At 51.3% G+C, this 18,570-nt stretch overlaps 5 protein-coding genes across 5 annotated transcripts; 3 read left to right on the top strand and 2 right to left on the bottom strand.

Moving 5' to 3' along the window:
* Positions 1–1,213: 1,213 nt before the first annotated feature.
* Positions 1,214–3,166, bottom strand: COCMIDRAFT_33660 (uncharacterized protein; the record flags this gene model as incomplete). Its single annotated transcript, XM_007686339.1, has 3 exons — positions 1,214–1,428; positions 1,483–2,637; positions 2,704–3,166. The coding sequence occupies 3 exons, from the start codon at positions 3,164–3,166 to the stop codon at positions 1,214–1,216; spliced, it is 1,833 nt and encodes a 610-aa protein (XP_007684529.1).
* Positions 3,167–3,844: 678 nt separating this feature from the next.
* COCMIDRAFT_33659 (glycoside hydrolase family 13 protein) lies at positions 3,845–6,251 on the top strand (the record flags this gene model as incomplete). Its single annotated transcript, XM_007686338.1, has 7 exons — positions 3,845–3,917; positions 3,976–4,100; positions 4,152–4,364; positions 4,423–5,111; positions 5,161–5,496; positions 5,544–6,174; positions 6,225–6,251. 7 exons carry the CDS (start codon positions 3,845–3,847, stop codon positions 6,249–6,251), a joined length of 2,094 nt encoding a protein of 697 aa, XP_007684528.1.
* Positions 6,252–6,587: 336 nt separating this feature from the next.
* On the top strand, positions 6,588–6,863 carry COCMIDRAFT_85953 (uncharacterized protein; the record flags this gene model as incomplete). The annotated part of the gene is made up of 1 exon (XM_007686383.1): positions 6,588–6,863. One exon carries the CDS (start codon positions 6,588–6,590, stop codon positions 6,861–6,863), a length of 276 nt encoding a protein of 91 aa, XP_007684573.1.
* A 157-nt stretch (positions 6,864–7,020) lies between these two features.
* COCMIDRAFT_85869 (uncharacterized protein) lies at positions 7,021–15,528 on the bottom strand (the record flags this gene model as incomplete). The annotated part of the gene is made up of 5 exons (XM_007686382.1): positions 7,021–7,707; positions 7,805–8,136; positions 10,085–10,092; positions 12,459–14,986; positions 15,040–15,528. 5 exons carry the CDS (start codon positions 15,526–15,528, stop codon positions 7,021–7,023), a joined length of 4,044 nt encoding a protein of 1,347 aa, XP_007684572.1.
* A 352-nt stretch (positions 15,529–15,880) lies between these two features.
* Positions 15,881–17,807, top strand: COCMIDRAFT_2242 (uncharacterized protein; the record flags this gene model as incomplete). The annotated part of the gene is made up of 2 exons (XM_007686299.1): positions 15,881–16,900; positions 16,953–17,807. 2 exons carry the CDS (start codon positions 15,881–15,883, stop codon positions 17,805–17,807), a joined length of 1,875 nt encoding a protein of 624 aa, XP_007684489.1.
* Between the last annotated feature and the right edge of the window lie 763 nt (positions 17,808–18,570).

Raw genomic sequence — 18,570 nt, 5'->3', positions numbered from 1 at the left:
CCCCCCCCCCTTGCCTTCCCCCAATCTTAGACGTTTGGAAAATCAGTTGATTGGGTGGAGACGCAAACCCGGGGTAAGGAGGGGGGCGGGGGCCTAAAGGGAAATGGGAAATACGAAATGCGAATTAGGGTTTGAAAAGGTGAACAAGGGGGGAAAAGTACCGGTTCGGTCGCGGTTGTAAGTTACTTACATAGACTGCTGCAGCTGGTGTACATGTATGTGCGTATGCATGAATGACCGTAGCCTTGTATATGCATGTATGCATGTAGGTATGTATGACCGGAGATTTGTACCTGATGGGGATGGGGGGTTTTTTCTTTGCGGGGGAGGGGGGGAGAGAGAAAGAAAAGGCTAGGGTTTGCGATTACGGTAAGTATGGCACATATATGCGTGAGTGACGTAAGTTTTTAGGGGGGGGGGGGGGAAGTGAGATATAAGGATATGGTTGCCGGATTTGATTGAGTTTGGAACTTTGACTGGGTGGGATCGAGACGAGCGGGTGTAGGAAGGGGGGAGGGTTGGCTGAGAGGGTAAGACGGGAGGGACGGCGAGTATAGATAAGGGTGGAAGAGGGTGAGGCGGAAGGAAGGGAGGGAGGAGCGGTGGAGGAGTTAAATGAAGAGTATGTAGAACGGGGGGAAGGGGGGGAGGAGGTTCAAGATTTGGGTGGCACAGAGGAGGGGACTGGTATGGGTGATATATATATATATATATCTCCATATATTCATGTGATGAACTTTCCCATAACTCATATCTGACCGGGCAGAGAATACAGTAACTCCTAGTAGCTGAATTCCAAAACGATTTCGGTATCCACCAAATGCAAAACAAGGGGACTCGTTGATACATAACGGCGTGAAAAAACAAGCTTTGCAAGAAAAACACCCAGCCAATGAGAAAAAATCGACAAGAAAATAAACATGAACAAAAAGACAAAAAAACAGTGTGAACCCATGCTAAAGAACCTAAGAACCGTAATGGAGAAGGTCTGGCGACTAACTACAACGACTCACCACACCTCACACCACTCGCAAAGCCGAAACGCTTAGCCTTTCCTTACCCGGAGCGCTGGCAACGGGCCGAAGCCGCTTGGGTCGTGTCCGAGGGAAGGACAGATCGACTATAACAGCATGCATGGTTCCAAGTATGCGCCATGCACGGCAGATGCAAACGGGTGGGTAGGCGACACAAAGCCCATGTGGATTCGCATAGGCTAAAAGCCTGCAGCACCAGCTTTCCTGTACTCCTGGAAGTTGTTGACCATGAGGATGGATGGGTCTTCGTGGCGACGAAGCTCTTCCTCCCATTTCTCTTCTTCTTGTGCGTGTGTGGCTTCGAAGGCGGCGGATTGGCCTCGGTGGAAGTAGAGTGGTGCGCGCTTGAGGAGGGCGACGTCTTGCGTTACGAGGATGTGCTTGACGCTTGATCCTATTGTCTCGTTAACCATATGCTTTTAATCCTCAGTTTAGCAGCAATACATACCAGGTGTCTCGTACTTGGCTTGTAGGAGAAGCTGGTCGACAATGTGTCGTAGCCCACGAGCACCAGTACCCATCTTGCTGGCTTTGCGTGCAATTTCCCGCAGAGCTCCAGTTGTGAAGCGCAGCTCAATGTTCCTAAGATACGACTTGTGCTCCTCCTGTCGAATGAGGCTGTCCTTGGGCTCAGTGAGTACGCGAACCAGGGCGTCTTCGTCTAGAGCTGCCACTGCACAAACAGTGGGTATCCTGCCAATGAGCTCAGGAATCATGCCGAATTTCTGTAAGTCTTCTGGCTGCACATGGTCGAGAACATTGACCTTGTCTTCCTTTACGACCTGTCTAATGCCAAAGGGGTTTGGCACGTCTGACTTTGGTGGGACAAAGAAGGGAGCGTCCTTTTTGAACAACTCGGCCTCTGGACCTCTCAACATGGTACCGTCAGCGGCTGCGTGTGCGCTAGATGACCGTATTGACGCTCCGAATCCCATGCCACTTTTAGATTTCCGGTCGAGGATGATCTTGTGGAGATTCGAGAATGCGCCGGTACATATGAAGAGGATGTTGTCAGTTCGAATGTTGAAGACCTCGCCTTTGCTTGCTCCTGGGCCGGGAGGTTGAGGCGTGTCCATTCTACCAGTGCCGCCGGGTCTGTTGGCGCTCTTCTCTGGCTTGGCTTGCACCTGCACAGTAGTACCCTCGATGATCTTGAGGAGGGCCTGTTGGACACCCTCTCCACCAACGTCCTTGCCGTATGATATCTTTGTGCCGGCAATCTTGTCAATCTCATCCAGCACTATGATGCCATGCTCGGTCGCTTCAATGTCATAGTTTGCAGCAGAGAACAAACGAGCTACACATGATTCCACATCATCACCAATGTATCCAGCTTGGGTAAAGGTTGTGCAGTCAGACATGGAGATGGGCAGGCCCAGTGTCTTTGCCAGTGTCTTGCACATGAGTGTTTTGCCTACACCTGTTGGGCCGAGTATGAGCACATTGGATTTTTCTATCAGCAGCTGGTGGTCGCTGGTGTCAAGTAACGAGTCAGGGTCTGCCGGGGAGTCTGATGCCGGCCGATATGCTGGGGCTTCGCTGAACGATTGGGGGTCATTGTGGTTGTGCAATTCTACGGTAGACTGCTGGCCTGGAAACTCGTCTACTGTATTTGTTAGTCGCGTGATGAGGTTGGGGGCTGAGCCAAGGTGAGAGCTGGGTGGTGTACCTTCTACAGGATGGCGGAAGACGGATGCCCTCCTCTGGGCCTGTGCCTCCAATCTCGCCTGCTCCTGCTGCTGTCGCTTGAGCTCCTGTATGCGCAGATGGTGCTCATGGACTGCCACGCTCAGGACTATCTTTGCGCGATCTTGGTCGACAACGAATTGGTCGAGATGCTGGCGGAGGACCTTGGGCGTGATGACCCCAGCACCCACACTGCTTGCGCCGCCCAGCGGGCCCCGGGTTGGCTGGTCTGGCTCATAGAAGGAAGAGAAGCCCTGGCCGCTAAAGTCGGATCGATGGAACCTCGACGACTTGCGCGTGTGTGACAGCGGCAGGGCCAGTGGCAGGCGGGTGGCGCGCGAGATGCTGTAGAGGGCAAGGTAGGAGGCGCGTGCCTGTGGCGAGACAGCAGCGGGGAGGGCGCGCTGGAGCGGCCTGGAAAGTAGCATGGTGACTGAGAAGGGCATGCCGAGGGCTTCACATGACAAGAGCCTATATATATATATATAGCTGGAACAGAGGGCAGAAGTCACGAGCGCTATTCAATAGCCTCAAGGCGGGCTGCGACAGTTACCGTGGTTGAGCCGCGAGCTTGTGTCCCCACGTCGAGCTGAGATGCGGGGGAAGCTCCCACTCCCCACGGCAGCCGATGCCGATAAGGGACTCGTTGCCGCGCAGTGGAAGCATAGCCGCCAAAGCCCTCCGCGACGCCTGTTGCAGTTAGCCCTCCTCGCCCCTCGCCCGCCTCCGTAGCCTTCGCAGCCTCCGTAGCCTCCGTAGCCTCAGTAGGAGTAGCGGAGAATTGTGCGCAAATCTCCCTGGGCATTGTGCTATTGCTATTATGCCCACTGTTGGGACAGGTGGCGGGGGCGCGATGCCCCATCCAGCCGCCAGCGAGCTATGACGTTGTGTCGTTGGGTCAACGCCCTTTCGTTGAGTCCTGCCCTGCGCTGGAAGCGGGTTAATGACCCCGCAAAAAGGAAATGATTTCTCCTGCAGATAGCCTATGAGCCTCGTTTTTTTGCCATTGCTCTTTTAAATAGCTGCGCAATTGCACAATCTGTTGTCGCTGTCTTGCCCTTCACAGCAAACCCCTCTCTGTATCCTTTGCGCGCCTGACAACGCCCCATCCCACCTCACACACGATGGAGCTCAACCAAGCTGCAGCAAACTCGACGACGAGCGATGCACCGGGCAAGATACCCAATGACGGAACCGGTACGCGCTCCCCGTACCATTGCCCCGCGCAATTGACTGATCTCGCTGCTGTCCACAGGCATCATCCAACTCGACGGCTATCTAGAGCCCTTCAAAGACTCCCTCAAGAGCCGCTTTTCAAAGGCCCAGAAATGGATCAAGACAATTGACGAGACAGAGGGCGGCCTCGAAAAGTTCTCGCGGGCACGTAGCTTGTTCATCTCGCTGCCACGCAGTCACTGACAGCGCTTGCAGGGTTTCGAACGATTCGGCTTCAATGTCCAGCCCAATGGCGATGTCGTATACCGAGAATGGGCTCCCAATGCCCTCCGTGCCTACCTTATCGGTGACTTCAACAACTGGGACCGCGATGCGACGCCCATGACCAAGAATGACTTTGGTGTCTTCGAGGTGACGGTCCCTAACAAGGACGGCCAGCCTGCCATCCCCCACGATTCCAAGATCAAGGTACATTGGTTATGCATCCTCAGCCCAACGCACAACTGACAGAAAAAAAAACTACTAGGTCTCCTTTGTAACCCCCAACGACCACGCCCGCCAGGAGCGCCTCCCTGCCTGGATCACCCGAGTAACCCAAGACCTGAGCGTCTCCCCCGTATACGATGCGCGCTTCTGGAATCCTCCCCAGAAGTATGTGTGGAAGAACCAGCGCCCGCCAAAGCCCAAGAGCGCGCGAATCTACGAGGCTCACGTTGGTATATCCTCGCCTGAGCCAAAGGTTGCTACATACAAGGAGTTCACACAAAATATCCTCCCACGCATCCAGCGCCTGGGATACAACACTATACAGTTGATGGCAGTCATGGAGCATGCCTACTATGCCAGTTTCGGATACCAGATCAACAGCTTCTTTGCTGCAAGCAGTCGATATGGCCTCCCAGACGACCTCAAGGAGCTCATTGACACTGCGCACGGCATGGGCATTACAGTGTTGCTAGATATGGTGCACAGCCACGCATCCAAGAACGTACTTGATGGCCTGAACATGTTTGATGGCAGCGACCATCTTTATTTCCATTCCGGTCCAAAGGGACGACATGACCTATGGGACAGCAGGCTGTTCAACTATGGCCACCATGAGGTGCTGCGCTTCCTTCTCAGCAACTTGCGCTTCTGGATGGAGGAGTACCGTTTTGATGGCTTCCGATTCGACGGAGTCACCAGTATGCTGTACACCCACCACGGTATTGGAACGTGAGTATTGACAATGCTCCTATGCCTGCGTATACTAACACTCTTACAGGGGCTTCTCTGGCGGCTACCACGAGTACTTTGGTGACTCAGTAGACGAAGAAGCAGTCGTGTATCTGATGCTTGCCAACGAGCTATTGCATACCCTTTACCCTGACTCCATCACGATTGCTGAAGATGTCTCTGGTATGCCTGGTCTCTGTGTGTCACTCTCTCTGGGTGGCATAGGGTTCGACTACAGATTAGCCATGGCGGTACCAGACCTTTACATCAAGTGGCTGAAGGAGAAGCAGGACATCGACTGGGATATGGGCGCCCTTGTCTTCACTCTGACAAACCGACGCCATGGCGAGAAGACAATTGCCTATGCCGAGAGTCACGACCAAGCGTAAGTCAACTTCAACATATTCACAAATGTATGCTAACACAACATAGACTTGTAGGAGACAAGACTCTTCTCTTCTGGCTCTGTGATGCGCAGATGTATACCAACATGTCAACGCTCACAGAGCTGACACCTGTGATTGACAGGGGTCTGTCGCTGCACAAGATGATCCGATTGATCACTCATGGTCTCGGAGGTGAAGGTTATCTCAACTTTGAGGGTAATGAGTTCGGTCATCCAGAATGGCTAGACTTCCCCCGTGAGGGCAACAACAACAGCTTCCACTACGCTCGTCGTCAATTTAACCTCCCTGATGACGAGCTACTCCGCTACAAGTTCCTGAACGACTTTGACAGCAAGATGCAGTGGACTGAGGAGAAGTACGGCTGGCTCCACTCGCCGCAAGCCTACGTCAGTCTGAAGCACGAAGGCGACAAGGTCATCGTGTTTGAGCGCGCTGGCCTGCTGTGGATCTTCAACTTCCACCCTCAGAACAGCTTCACCGACTACCGTGTTGGTGTTGAGCAGGAGGGCACCTACAGGATTGTACTGAGCACTGACAGCAAGATCTATGGTGGCCACGGAAATGTGGATGAATCAACCAGGTTCTTCACCACTCCTTTCGCCTGGAACAACAGAAAGAACTTTTTGCAAGTTTACATTCCCAGCAGGACCGCCATTGTAAGTTACACTTATCTCGCTGCAAATACATCATGCTAACGAATAACCAGGTCCTTGCGCTTGAGAGCACTTTGTAGACTGCTTGATGATAGATAAGCGATACCAGCCAGAATGATTAGCGGCATTTACTTTAGAGCGAATAGATATGCGTCGAAATGATACCAGCTCTTTTCAGGAACGCATTCTTGGGTGTGATGCAGTGGAAAGCAATGCGCATAATGTCGGCATAGAAAGCGTACCATTGTGCTGGTTCACGCTATGTTTTACGTGGATGTCGGGTGACGTGAGTCGGCGGGGCTAACACTTAGTTGAACCGCGGAACGAAAAAATTCTCTCCCACAAATACCGGTGTCATTTGACATTGGATAGTGGGCGAACCAGAGCATCGCATGAACCATGCAGTAAAAATCTATATGGTCATCACCATTATAATTCCAAATTCTTGCATCGAAACAGCAATAGCCCGGCTAGCTCAATCGGTAGAGCGTGAGACTCTTAGTCTTTCACGGTCTAACAGACACGATTACTCAGTACATCTCAAGGTTGTGGGTTCGACCCCCACGTCGGGCTTGTCCGTTTTCTTTTTTTTCTTGCTCTGGTGCATTCATCCCCTCTCTTGCGTGTTTGCAGCGAAATGGTTTTTTTGTTGGTTGTATCTACAGATCGAAAACTGCTTTCAGAGTGATTGAAGAGAGGAGAAAATTAATTTTTTTGGAACATTTGACTAAGGCATGGATGTTCAAGAAACTCTCGATACATGTATAAGTCTCTATTTTGATGCTCTTTAGAGCGTGTCGTCTCTATATAATAATCTGACAATCGTCTACATCATTCATATACACACATCTATCCCCTTGCTCTAGCCTTCAACTTCAACACACCACTATCTTCCCCCCCACTATCCCTCTTCATCTGCGCCTCAACCACCCTCCCAATATTCCGTCCATCCTGCATAACACCACCCCTCAGCAACTCCGTGACAACCCTCCCCTTGACAAACGTCTCCTCCACCAACCCCTCCACATGCTCCGGTCCCACCCGTCCATACCACACCCCCGCGCCACCAAGCTCATTATTCCCTTTTATACTCGGCGGAACATACATGATGACGTTGCCCGCATACTTGTGACCGCCGATGTGACTTATCAGCCCTACATGCGCATCCAAGCCTCTCCGGTGGAATTCTGTGCGAAATGCGGATTGTAAGAGTGGGCCGAGGATGCCGCAGCGTTGGTCGCGGCCGCCGTGGCCGCAGATGAGTATTGTAGGGGTTGTTATATCGTGTGCCTCTGGGAGGAAAGCTGCTTTTGATTCGTCGCGGGTTAGATTGGCTTTTTGGGCTGCGGAGAGGTTGGCGTGCATGGGGTGGAGGGTTTTTGCTTTTAGGTATGTGGTTGCGAAGTCGGAGAGGGAAGATGGCGTGTGTGGGAGGTTTTGGATGCGTTTGAAGCTAGGGAAGAGGAGTAGGGATGTTGTGTTTGGTGTGGAGGATTTGGGGAGGGAGGAGGCGGTTATGAGGATGTTTGTGAAGGGCTGTGGGTATGTTATTAGCCGTCTTATTCGAAATCTTTTTTTTTGGAGAGAGAGGTGGTTTGAAAGGGAAGGTTTGGGATGGCCAAAACGGACCTACATCGAATCCTGGTGCACCTTTTCCTATTACATTTTTTAACCCTTTGACAAAATCGCCCGTATCGCCTCCTTCTTGCTCAATATTGCTGGCCCAATCGTCTTTTCCTGTGCAGAAAACGACTTGCTCCGAATACGGAGCCATTGTGTTCAGCAGTGGTGTCTTGCGATCGATGTCCAGGTCTTTTGGCGCAGAGGCGCATTCGCAGGTTGGCGAAGGACATGTTGGTGTATATGGTATGGACGAGGATTGGAAGCGCAGGCGTGTGGTTGAAAAGGTGCTGATGATGCGTGGGGTCAGCGCCCGGGGGAGCCGTGCGAGCGGCATTTTTGGGGCTGAAGGATTCTGGGATGTTGAGTGTTTTTGTGCTTGGAGAAATGGGCTTCGGGAGATTATGATGCAGGGCTCGGAATCGGTTCCGCAGCGATGACGATAGAGGGCTTGGAGATAGCGGAGCTTGGGTCGGCTTTGATTGAGTTCTGCGAAGACACTTCTACGTATCATTGATAAACAACATCGATTTTGCTCAAAAAGTAACAAAGTTCATTATTATTGTGGTAGATAGAATGTACATCGTATATCATGGGGCAACGTTATACTATTCGGCTGCTAAACTATGGACAAAAGAAACACAATAGCCATGACCATAAGTGCTGCCTCAAGTGCATGCGCAGAGCTCGAGCGGGCTGCACTAGATTCTGGAACACGGCTACCCTCAAGCACGTTGTCTGGAGCCAGGCAAACGGCCTTGTTCTCAACAGTACCGTCTGAAGACTTGATTGTGAAGAGCATGGGTACCACTTGACGAACGTTCTTATCATACAAGTCGAAATTCTCGCGATCATTTCCACCGCCGTATACAGCCACGGGTAAGTCACCGTAAGTTCGGTAATCTTCTGGCAAATCAATATGGGGAATCCCGGTCAAGGTGCAGTTCGTGTTGGAGAAATTTGATGGGGAGCCTTTTGCATTGTTAGAAAGAGTTTGTATACAAAACCCCGATAGTTTGGAACAGGATGCCTTGGAAGAAAGAAAATAGAGAGAAAAGACGTACGTGATACCAACGGAACATGTGTTCCACATGCCTTTTCCACATCGTTCGGCTTGTGGCAACGACCATCCCACATTAACGGGGTGGTATGTATCAAAGATCTCATGCACTCGTCGCTCAACACGCTGGTACAATCTCCAGCTTCCTCCTGCGAGGAAGGGTCCCGCGGTGGAAGCATGAACATACAGTATTCCGTCTGATTGTCTTGCTGACTTCCCGCCAACGAATTTGGAACGCTGAGGAAGCCTTCCAGCTGTTGCCAGGTTATACTGTCGCCATAAACGACGCCAGGCTCGCGCCTATCGGTTATGGTAAGACTGACATACCAGGGCTCACGTGCCAACCCATGAGCCAGACGAGCTGTACCAGTTGAGTTGATAGGAAATTCATTACGGGCTATGACTTGGATAGGGCCACTGCAGCTTCGTACTGATGAGTCGTTGAAGACTTGGGCATGAGCCGATGTGGGAAATAGCAGGTGTGCTACGAATAGCAAAACGACGTTGGACATACTAAAAAACATGATGGAGACAAGGAGTAGTAAAGTATGAAGCACTAGAACACCGCAGTGGGATTCCTCCCTGCTTACGGGGCGTTCATGCTGTTGTATATCTTAGCCACATAGCAGATGCCATATGACGTGGAAGTGCTCCATCGGGGTTGGCGAAGAGGCGAAGCATACTACAGTCTGCGAGAACCAGTGAATGGTGCTGTTTAGTTAGGCTCCATCATGAGGCGCCTCGCTTACGCCCTAGCTGTCCATCAAGGTGCACGGGAGGTGCCGTTACCCGAACTAGCGAACAAATGTGAATGGTCACAATGAGCTTGCATGTTACTAAAAGAGTACACTTTGGCGTACTACTCCACAGATCTACCATAATGAAGGATGTGAATGGGATACAGTAGGCAGCCTAACTTGGCAATGTGGCTCGTTATGTACAGATTGAGACACTTGGCCCTTGGCCCTTGGCAGATTTCACTCTGAATTAGGCCCCCATGACGTAGGAAAAGTCCTTTGTTGACCTTTTACGTATTGTATCATCGAGATCGTGAGAATTGTTGTCGGATCTGCAGCATGCTACCGTGTTAGCTGATGCAGTGCCTTGATACTGTGTGTTGTTATGGTTATGGATCTGTGAAGGTGAGAGTAACGCTGTCTGGTTCATTCAGTGTTCCTCCTTCACAGGCGCAAATACAGCAGGGAACTTCTGTGATCTGCCTGTAGTTAGTACCGCTTGATCTGTTCTCCATCTCTTCTTGAAATCCGTTTGGAAAATACATTTGGCTCTCTAACAAGAGAGGCAGGAATAGATGCTTAAGCACTGTCTGCGTGACTGAGCCCAGTTGTCAGACAGTACACATTAGATGCTCAATTGGCCCCTTTACCATTCCCCGTTCAGTTGTTCGGTAGCACCAGAAAGCTTGGGTGCTGGCCTGACAGGAAACGAAGGATTAATCTCAGCCATCGACCAAACTCAACAGTGACGTCGAACATGATTCCTAGCTCTGCTAGCCATTCAGAACGACGATGCTGTTTGAGACAGTCAATAAGCCACACAATTGATCGGAAAGCACGGATAGTAGGGTTAACAAGTGGTCTTGATACGACGCCTGTGAGAAAACAGAGTGTAGGTCCGAAGGTATAAAGAGTCGAATGGGTTTGTTCAGTCACCATCATCACAGCAAGTAATCCAGTTATTCAGTCAACTCCCTCGCCACCAAGCCAAACTTCTCTTCGAATATCAGAAGATGCAGTACCTTACTCTCTTGCCGCTGCTTGCGGCCATGACCTCTCGTCCAGCTATGGCAGCGCCCTCCCGCCTCATGGCTCGCCAGGAGGACTGGGATGGAGAACAAACTGGCGGCATCTTTTGCGAGTCAAGGCTGCAGCCCAACTGGGGTGACTGTAAGCCCCTGCCCCCCTTTCTAATTCCCAAACCCTATTACCGCTCGAACGGAGCCTAATCAATCTTGTTTTGTTTCACAGGCAGCATCATCATGGATGGCAACTCATACTTTGGCGAAGTTGATCCAAACCGGAGCGTCTGCGTTAACCCAAGAGCCTGTCGTGTGTGGACTGAGGGCAACTGCCGCATTTCCTTCTGCAACAACGAGAATTTCGAGATTTGCAGTCCTGCCTCGACTTGGGGCGGTCGAGCCAGAAATATTGAATCTGAGTGCAAGAGCTCCAACACCGGCGGCTACCAATCTACTCCACCTCCTGAACCCTGGTCCGAGGTTGCTATCAGGCTCAACACGGATTGGCGCCGCCTGCCTGAAAGCCTCATTTATGAAGAGATGTCTACTGAAGAGAACAAAGTTCAAATACAAACTTTAGATGGAGAGGCGAATGGCTTGGAAACTCGAGTACGTATTTCCCTATAACATATCTTTTCTGTCCACAGAGCTAACCACATAAAACGCAGCAAGCCGACCGCTTCTCCGACGTAGTCACGCGAATCAATGTCTACAAGCCCGGCTCAGCCGTCTTCGTTGCCCAAGTCCCCAACGCTGGTGCTTACGAAGTCACAACTTCCAAGTCAGAGACCTTCTCCATCACTGCATCCTTGAGTTTGGGTGCAAGCGCGTGGGACGCTATCAGTGCAGAGATTGGCGTTTCGGCTAGCTATGAGACTACTATGACCAACACTGTAGCTGTCACGATCAATATCGATTGTGAGGGTGGCACGGGTCAAGTGTACTGGCGCCCGTTCTTTGACGAGTATGAAGGCACGCTTGAGTCGAGTGGACAAAAGGTTACGATTTGGGTTCCAAAGGATACGGAGGCATCTCGTATGAACTATGACTACCAGTGCACTGGTTAAGTAGTGTGAAGTTCAGCGTATCGGGTCTTTGGTCTTTGTTCTGGCTGCTAGCCTCGTGTGCCGTAGCACATCTACCTTGTTGGCCTCAGCTGAATTTAGTTCATGGAAACCCAATAGGAGGAAATATCAAGCCTTCTCACGATGGTGATTTCTCGCTAGCCAAGTATACTGTAACCATGGATGTTTACTTAGCCATAGCTAGATACAATGTTCACCTGTTGCATGCCTTCAAACTTATCGAGCGCCTGAAACTCTTTCGATGCTAGCACAGCTGAAGTAGATGATCTTTTATCAGGGTGGGTGACGAACATTAAACTAAGGAGTTCCCTCAGTTGCAGTGGCATCTCGATCTTAGCCATGTAGACGGCAAATCGGTGGGTGTTGTCTCCTTTGAGAGCATGGACGATTTGGTAGTCCCAACGGGCTCCTACAAGGGTATGTCCAGGAGCAAGGCGAGCGAGGGACGACATGGTTCATGCAAGATGCCGTATCGTAGCGGTGCGAGAGAGCAGACGCAAAGGAGGCGGGCATGTCCACTAAATGTATTGAAACCCAGTTTCTTTAATAAGCGAATAGTTTTCCCTACGATACGGGGATCTGCATATTACCAGTCACTTCCCAAGCAAGGGAAACTCGAATATGTCAGCATAGCACGTACGCACAAGAGCTTCTACTGATAGACTCAGTTAATCACTTTTCTCCTTCTTGAAAACACCACTCAAACACAAACATACTATACACCTAACCTACACTCGAACATTCACTTATCATACACGCCTACCCCGTCTTCTCCATCTTTGGCTTCCTCGGCGCCACAAAATTGCAAAGATCACCGCCTTTTACAGTAATAACCTTCCAGCCCTGTGGTACTGCACCATCAAACTCATCACTGGCTTCATGCGAAGGACTAGTCTTCCAAATCTTACCAGTTTCTCTATCGAACCACTCTTTCCCTTGTTCCGTTTTCAATAGCTCGCCTAGTACAAACTGTGCTACAGCCTTGCCATCCTTGGAATTGACGGAAGATGGGAGCTTTGCAATATCAACTTCGAATTTGCGCTTGCCGTCGACTTGTACTACGCATTTGCGGGTTGTGGTTAGGAGTGGTATGATAGCAAGATTTGCTTGCGGGAACCCTGTTGCGAAGACTGTGAGGGTGTCGACGCTGGACTCTTGAGAGGCTGTGCAGGTGGTGAGGAGGTGCCAGGATTCTTCTGCTACGCCTGGTGCGATGGGGGCGAGCATGCGGATGAGGTGTGCGATGGAGTACCATTTGAGATAGGATGTAGTTGGAGAGGCGTGAGGGGTGTCCCAAATGGTGTTCGTGAGCGTCATTAGGTCGCTGACGATGGTGTTGAGGGAGTAGGTTTGCGAATAGGACTCTGTGACGCTGGCTATAGTTTGCTGGGTTTTGATCCAGAGTTGGGCTTCGTCTGGTTTGAGTGTGGAGATCAAAGTCTCTCTCGAGGCGGTTTTTGGATTCTCTAGTCCTGAGAGGTTTTGCAGGATAACTAGGAGGTTCTCATCAATGTTGCTTGGGATGACAAAACTTTCGACTTGGTCATCGGGTAGCCATGAAGCGGCCGCAAGCTTCACGACTCGATGCAACCAGCGTTGCACACCGGCAATCTTCTCTTCGTCATATTCCAGCACATCGCCGACCGGTGCTTGGAAGAGCATGTGGGCGCGCGTTGCATCTGCGCCGTACTTGGCAATTGTAGCGCCGGGATCTACGCCATTGTACTTGCTCTTAGACATCTTCTCGTAGCTGACGTTTGGCGTTTGGCCGGTGGCTTTGATAAGAGGTTTAGAAGAATTCGTCAAGTCTACTTCATCTGGTCGAAGGAAGCGCCCATTTTCAGGGTCAGTAAAGGTCTCCCCATGTACCATGCCTTGAGTGATGAGATGAGTGAATGGTTCACCATTCGTCAAATAGCCTTTCGGCCACGTTGGAGTCGTAGCAAGAAACTTCGAAATGAAGCGGGCGTACAGAAGATGCAGGATGGCATGTTCCACTCCACCAATATATAGGTCCACTGGCATACTGCTGTTGGCTTTCACCGGATCAACCAGAGCGTCTTCATTCTCAGGGTCTAAGAATCTGAAAAAGTACCAGGATGAATCCATAAAAGTGTCCATGGTATCGGTTTCGCGTTCAGCAGCGGAGCCACATTTCGGGCACGTGGTCTTTTTCCAAGTCTCATCTTCCGCTAGTGGGTTTCCCTTACGACCTTGAAAGAAGCTATCAGGCAAATCCGGTAGTTGGACAGGAAGGTCCTTTTCGGGGACTGGCACCGCACCGCAGGAGTCACAATGGATAATGGGAATAGGAGCGCCCCAGTACCGTTGGCGACTTATGAGCCAGTCTCGGAGACGCCAGTTTGCTGTTGTTTCAGCTTGTTTGCCAGCGTTCACGATGGCCTGGATGACTTCGCGGGCAGCTTGCTTGGAAGGCATGCCACCGAAGTTCTCAATGTCAGCAACAACGAATCCTCTTTCAGTCACAGGTACATCTTGCCCGCTTCGTGGTACAATTGGAAGAAGCAAATCATCCTTCTTTGTAGACACAACTAGCTTTATGGGATCATCGCCAGCATTGGTTCGCCAGAATGCGTGATCTCGCGTATCATGGCCAGGTACGCCCATGACAGCGCCAGAACCATAGTCATCTAGAACATACGGAGCCACATAGACGGGAACGGTAGGACCGGTACAGCCGCGAACGTGAGCCAATGGATTCCTGGCTACGATGCTCTGAAGTAGGAAGCCTTCTTTTGTGTCTGGAGGTAGGTCTTTTGCTCGTTCGATGAATGCGTGAAGGGACTCATCTTGGGCAGCTAGTTTTTGAACGACGGGATGACTCAAAGACAAAGCAATGTACTGTACCCCAAACAAGGTATCGGCCCTGGTTGTGAATACATCGATGGGCTCGAAAGACACATCGCCTCCCGTTGAGATGATGTCGAACCATAGTTTTGCACCTTCTGACTTGCCGATCCAGTTTCTTTGCATGGCCAGCACCTTTTCTGGCCATCTGTCATGTGTTGCAAGAGCATCCAAGTCTTTTAGTAGAGATTCTTGAAACTCCTTGATCTTCAAGAACCATTGCTTCAGCATGACTTTTTCTACTTTTGCACCAGACCGCCAGGAACAGCCATTGGCATCTACCTGTTCATTGGCGAGGACAGTCTTGTCAACAGGATCGTAGTTGACAAGAGACTCTGCTTGATATGCGAGGCCGCGGTCGTGGAGCATGAGGAAGATGCGCTGAGTGTGCTTGTAAAAGGCAGGATCGCATGTTCGTATTTCCTATGTACAACTGGATCAGCTCCTGTACTGTCTACCCAAGGGATGTTGCATACTGCGTCCCAGTCCCATCGACCGCCCATTTGCTTCATCTGAGTCTTCATGGCTTCAATGTTGAGCAGCGTCCATTTCTCGGGATGGACTCCCCGCTCGATTGCTGCATTTTCTGCAGGCAGACCAAAGGCGTCCCACCCGATGGGATGCAGGACCTTGTAGCCCTGCATGTGCTTGAAGCGGGCCAGGACATCGGAAATGGTGTATACTCGTAGATGGCCGAGGTGAAGGGTGCCCGAAGGATACGGAAACATTGGCAGCACATAAGCATTGCCGCGGTCAGAAGTGCGTAGCTTGTGCCACTTGGAAGACAGCTCATCCCAACGCGGTTGCCACTTTGCCGTCAACGACTCCAACCGTACATCGTCGGCCCTGTTCTTGGTGTTGCGCGTGCCCACCCATCGCGACGACGTTATACGCGTGTGATGGTGAAGGGCGGGGCGACGGAGGGCACGCTGCCAGCCCACAGATTGCAAAAGTCGGCCTTGCATCTCCTACCGGCTCGGCACCTGGGCATTTGATACGGGCGTGGAATACATGGTCTGCCCGTCCATATACAAAAGATGCGCGGCAGCACCCGAGTTGCAAAGAGTTCCCGCATTTTTCGGGACCTGGGCCACTAGCCCTGCACGGAAACTAGTCCCATGACGGCATAAGGAGCTCCGTCGTTTCGACTGCGCATGCACGCCTCGCCATTCATACACCGCAGCTTCGCCAGCGAGCTACAGTATTGGACAACCGGCTGCTGGTCACTGCCCCTTGCTGATTATCCCGAACTCTCCATGGCGAGCACGTAGACGTGCGCATTTTCCCCTCCCAATCCCTCTACCTTCCTTCCGCAACATGGCCGGCCGCTATTCCAACCTGCCACCCCCGACTCGCGATTCACTCGAACTGGCCTCGCTCGCCTCGTCCTCGCATGCCTCTCCCCGTTCCTCTCACGAATCTTCTTCCTCGGGCGCGCCCTCTTCGCGCAGACTGTCCTTTGACGACGAGGATCCCTTGTCCGAACTGAACCCTGCCGGCCATGACCCGAGCCGACCTCGGCGCACTCGCACCTACAGCGTGTCCTCTGCCTTTGACTTTGCCCCGAATCTGTTTCCTCTGTCCAGCACGGCACAGGGATACACGGCTTTAGGCGCGCCTGCGAATCCGGCCTTGGATCCCTCAAATGCTCTTAATGGCGGCTCATTAGAGAAGAACAAGAGCTTGACATACCTTAATGGACTGTCGCTGGTCATCGGTCTTATAATAGGGAGTGGGATTTTCTCCTCTCCTTCTCAGGTCAACAAGAATGCAGGATCGCCTGGCGCATCGCTGCTGGTCTGGCTCGTTGCTGGAATATTGGCATGGACGGGCGCGGCGAGCTACGCTGAGCTAGGAGGCGCTATACCCCTCAATGGTGGCGCTCAAGTCTACCTGTCAAAAATCTTTGGCGAGTGGGCGGGTTTCTTGTTCACATGGTGCGCAGTCATGGTGCTGAAGCCGGGCTCGGCAGCCATCATCGCGATCATCTTTGGTGAATACGTTGTGCGCGCCGTCATTGGAGCCGAGGCTGTAGATGCAGGCACATGGTTAAACAAGGCTGTGGCTCTGGTGGGACTTGTGACTGTCACACTGCTCAATTGTATCTCCACAAAACTAGGTACACGGAGCGCTGACGTCTTCATGTTCTTGAAGTTCTTCGCCCTATTAGGAGTCACAGTAATTGGCATCGTGGTGGCAGCAACAGGTCTGTCGTACAAAGGCAAGGCCAATGACGACTGGAAACACCATGGCTGGTTTGAAGACACGAGCGAGAATGTCAGTAATTGGGCCGTCGCGCTATACGCCGGGCTGTGGGCATTTGATGGCTGGGACAATGTAGATTCACCACCACCTCCGCGCATCTGCTCATGTACACTAACACTCCCAGGTCAACTATGTCACAGGAGAATTCAAGAATCCCACCCGCGACCTTCCCCGCGTCATCCATACGTCCCTTCCGCTCGTCATACTCTGCTATATCCTCGCCAACATCTCCTACTTCCTCGTCCTCCCCGCCTCCGTCATCGAGTCCTCCAATACTGTCGCTGTAGCCTTTGGTTCGCAAGTCTTCGGTCCCGTCGGCGCCCTGATCCTCGCCTTATTCGTCTCCGGCTCATGTTTCGGCGCGCTCAACGCCACAACATTTACATCCGGTCGCCTCGTTTACGCGGCAGGCAAGGAGGGCTATCTCCCCTCCATGTTCGGCAACATAGGCCTCGGCAAGAACCACCGCGCCATCCGCTTACACTCCCTCAACGCAAACCAAAACAAGAGCAAAATATCCCAGAAATTCGTAAACTGGTTCGCAGACGAAGATGCAGGTTTCTTCTTCACCCCCATTTCCGCAATGCTACTCAACGCCTTTCTCACAACCATCTACATCATCGTCGGCTCCTTCGATACACTAGTCACTTTCTACGGTGTTGCAGGCTATGCCTTCTACTTCCAAACCGTCCTCGGCCTCATCGTCCTGCGCGTCCGCGAACCAGATCTAGAAAGACCGTACAAAACATGGATCACCACGCCCATCATCTTCTGCTGCGTCAGCCTCTTCCTCCTCAGCAGAGCCGTCTTCGCCGAGCCCCTTCAAACCCTCCTCGTCGTCGCATTCATGGTTGTCGGGCTCATCATTTGGTTTGCATGGGTGGGGCGCCGGAGGGGCAAGGAAAACACCAAATTTCGTATGCCGGATGAGGGGAGTGAGAAGATCGGGTGGAAGTTTTGGCAGCGATGGAGAAGATGAAAAAAATGTACGTTTATCATATGTTTATGACTATTGTTTTTATAGCGTTATAAAGGGGCTATAGTAACGATGTATACGATGGTTTTTATCCCCATTTTTTTGGGGTACACTTTTTTCTTTGCCCTTTCACCATTTCTTGAGACATATTGGGTGCATGTTTCGATACACACTACTTTTGTTTGAAATGAAGAAATGACAAATCTCCTTTTCTCCTCACTTTTTTCTTTTTTTCTTTTTTCTAGAACTCGTGTATTTTTTCTTTCTTTCCCTTTTTGCTCCACCCAAAGTTACGGACGTATCTACTACTACTACCTTCCTTCCATCTTCAAAGCACTATGCATATTCTCCTATGCATGAAATCGCATGGTAGCTACCCAAACACCCGACCCTTCCGTTCTACCTTCCTCTTTTCTTCACGCTGCAGCATCCTCCTTGTTTCAGGGCAGATGATATCGAGTCGAGGCAAGTCGGTCCGTTTTTTTTGCTCGCTTTACTTTGCTTTGCTTCAAACTTGCATTGGCAATGTTGATGGGGTGGCTAGTTGGAGTCAGTTGGAGGGAACGGAAGGTGGAGGGGGGGGGGGACTCGAGTCGTGCTGCATAAGTAGACTTGTTTCTTTTTTGACCGTGTTAGATGCGATAAGAAGTCACCCTGAATCAGTTCAAGGCTGACTCGTCGGTTTTCGAGAAGTAAAAAAAAGCGCGTATGGTACACTGCGTATTCGTATTGTAAGAGAGTACGAAGATATGAGTTTCTTTCTTTT

The sequence above is a fragment of the Bipolaris oryzae genome (genome assembly GCF_000523455.1).
Source record: "Bipolaris oryzae ATCC 44560 unplaced genomic scaffold scaffold_18, whole genome shotgun sequence".
NCBI classification, from domain to species: domain Eukaryota; kingdom Fungi; phylum Ascomycota; class Dothideomycetes; order Pleosporales; family Pleosporaceae; genus Bipolaris; species Bipolaris oryzae.
This window is presented reverse-complemented; position numbering and strand designations above follow the sequence as displayed.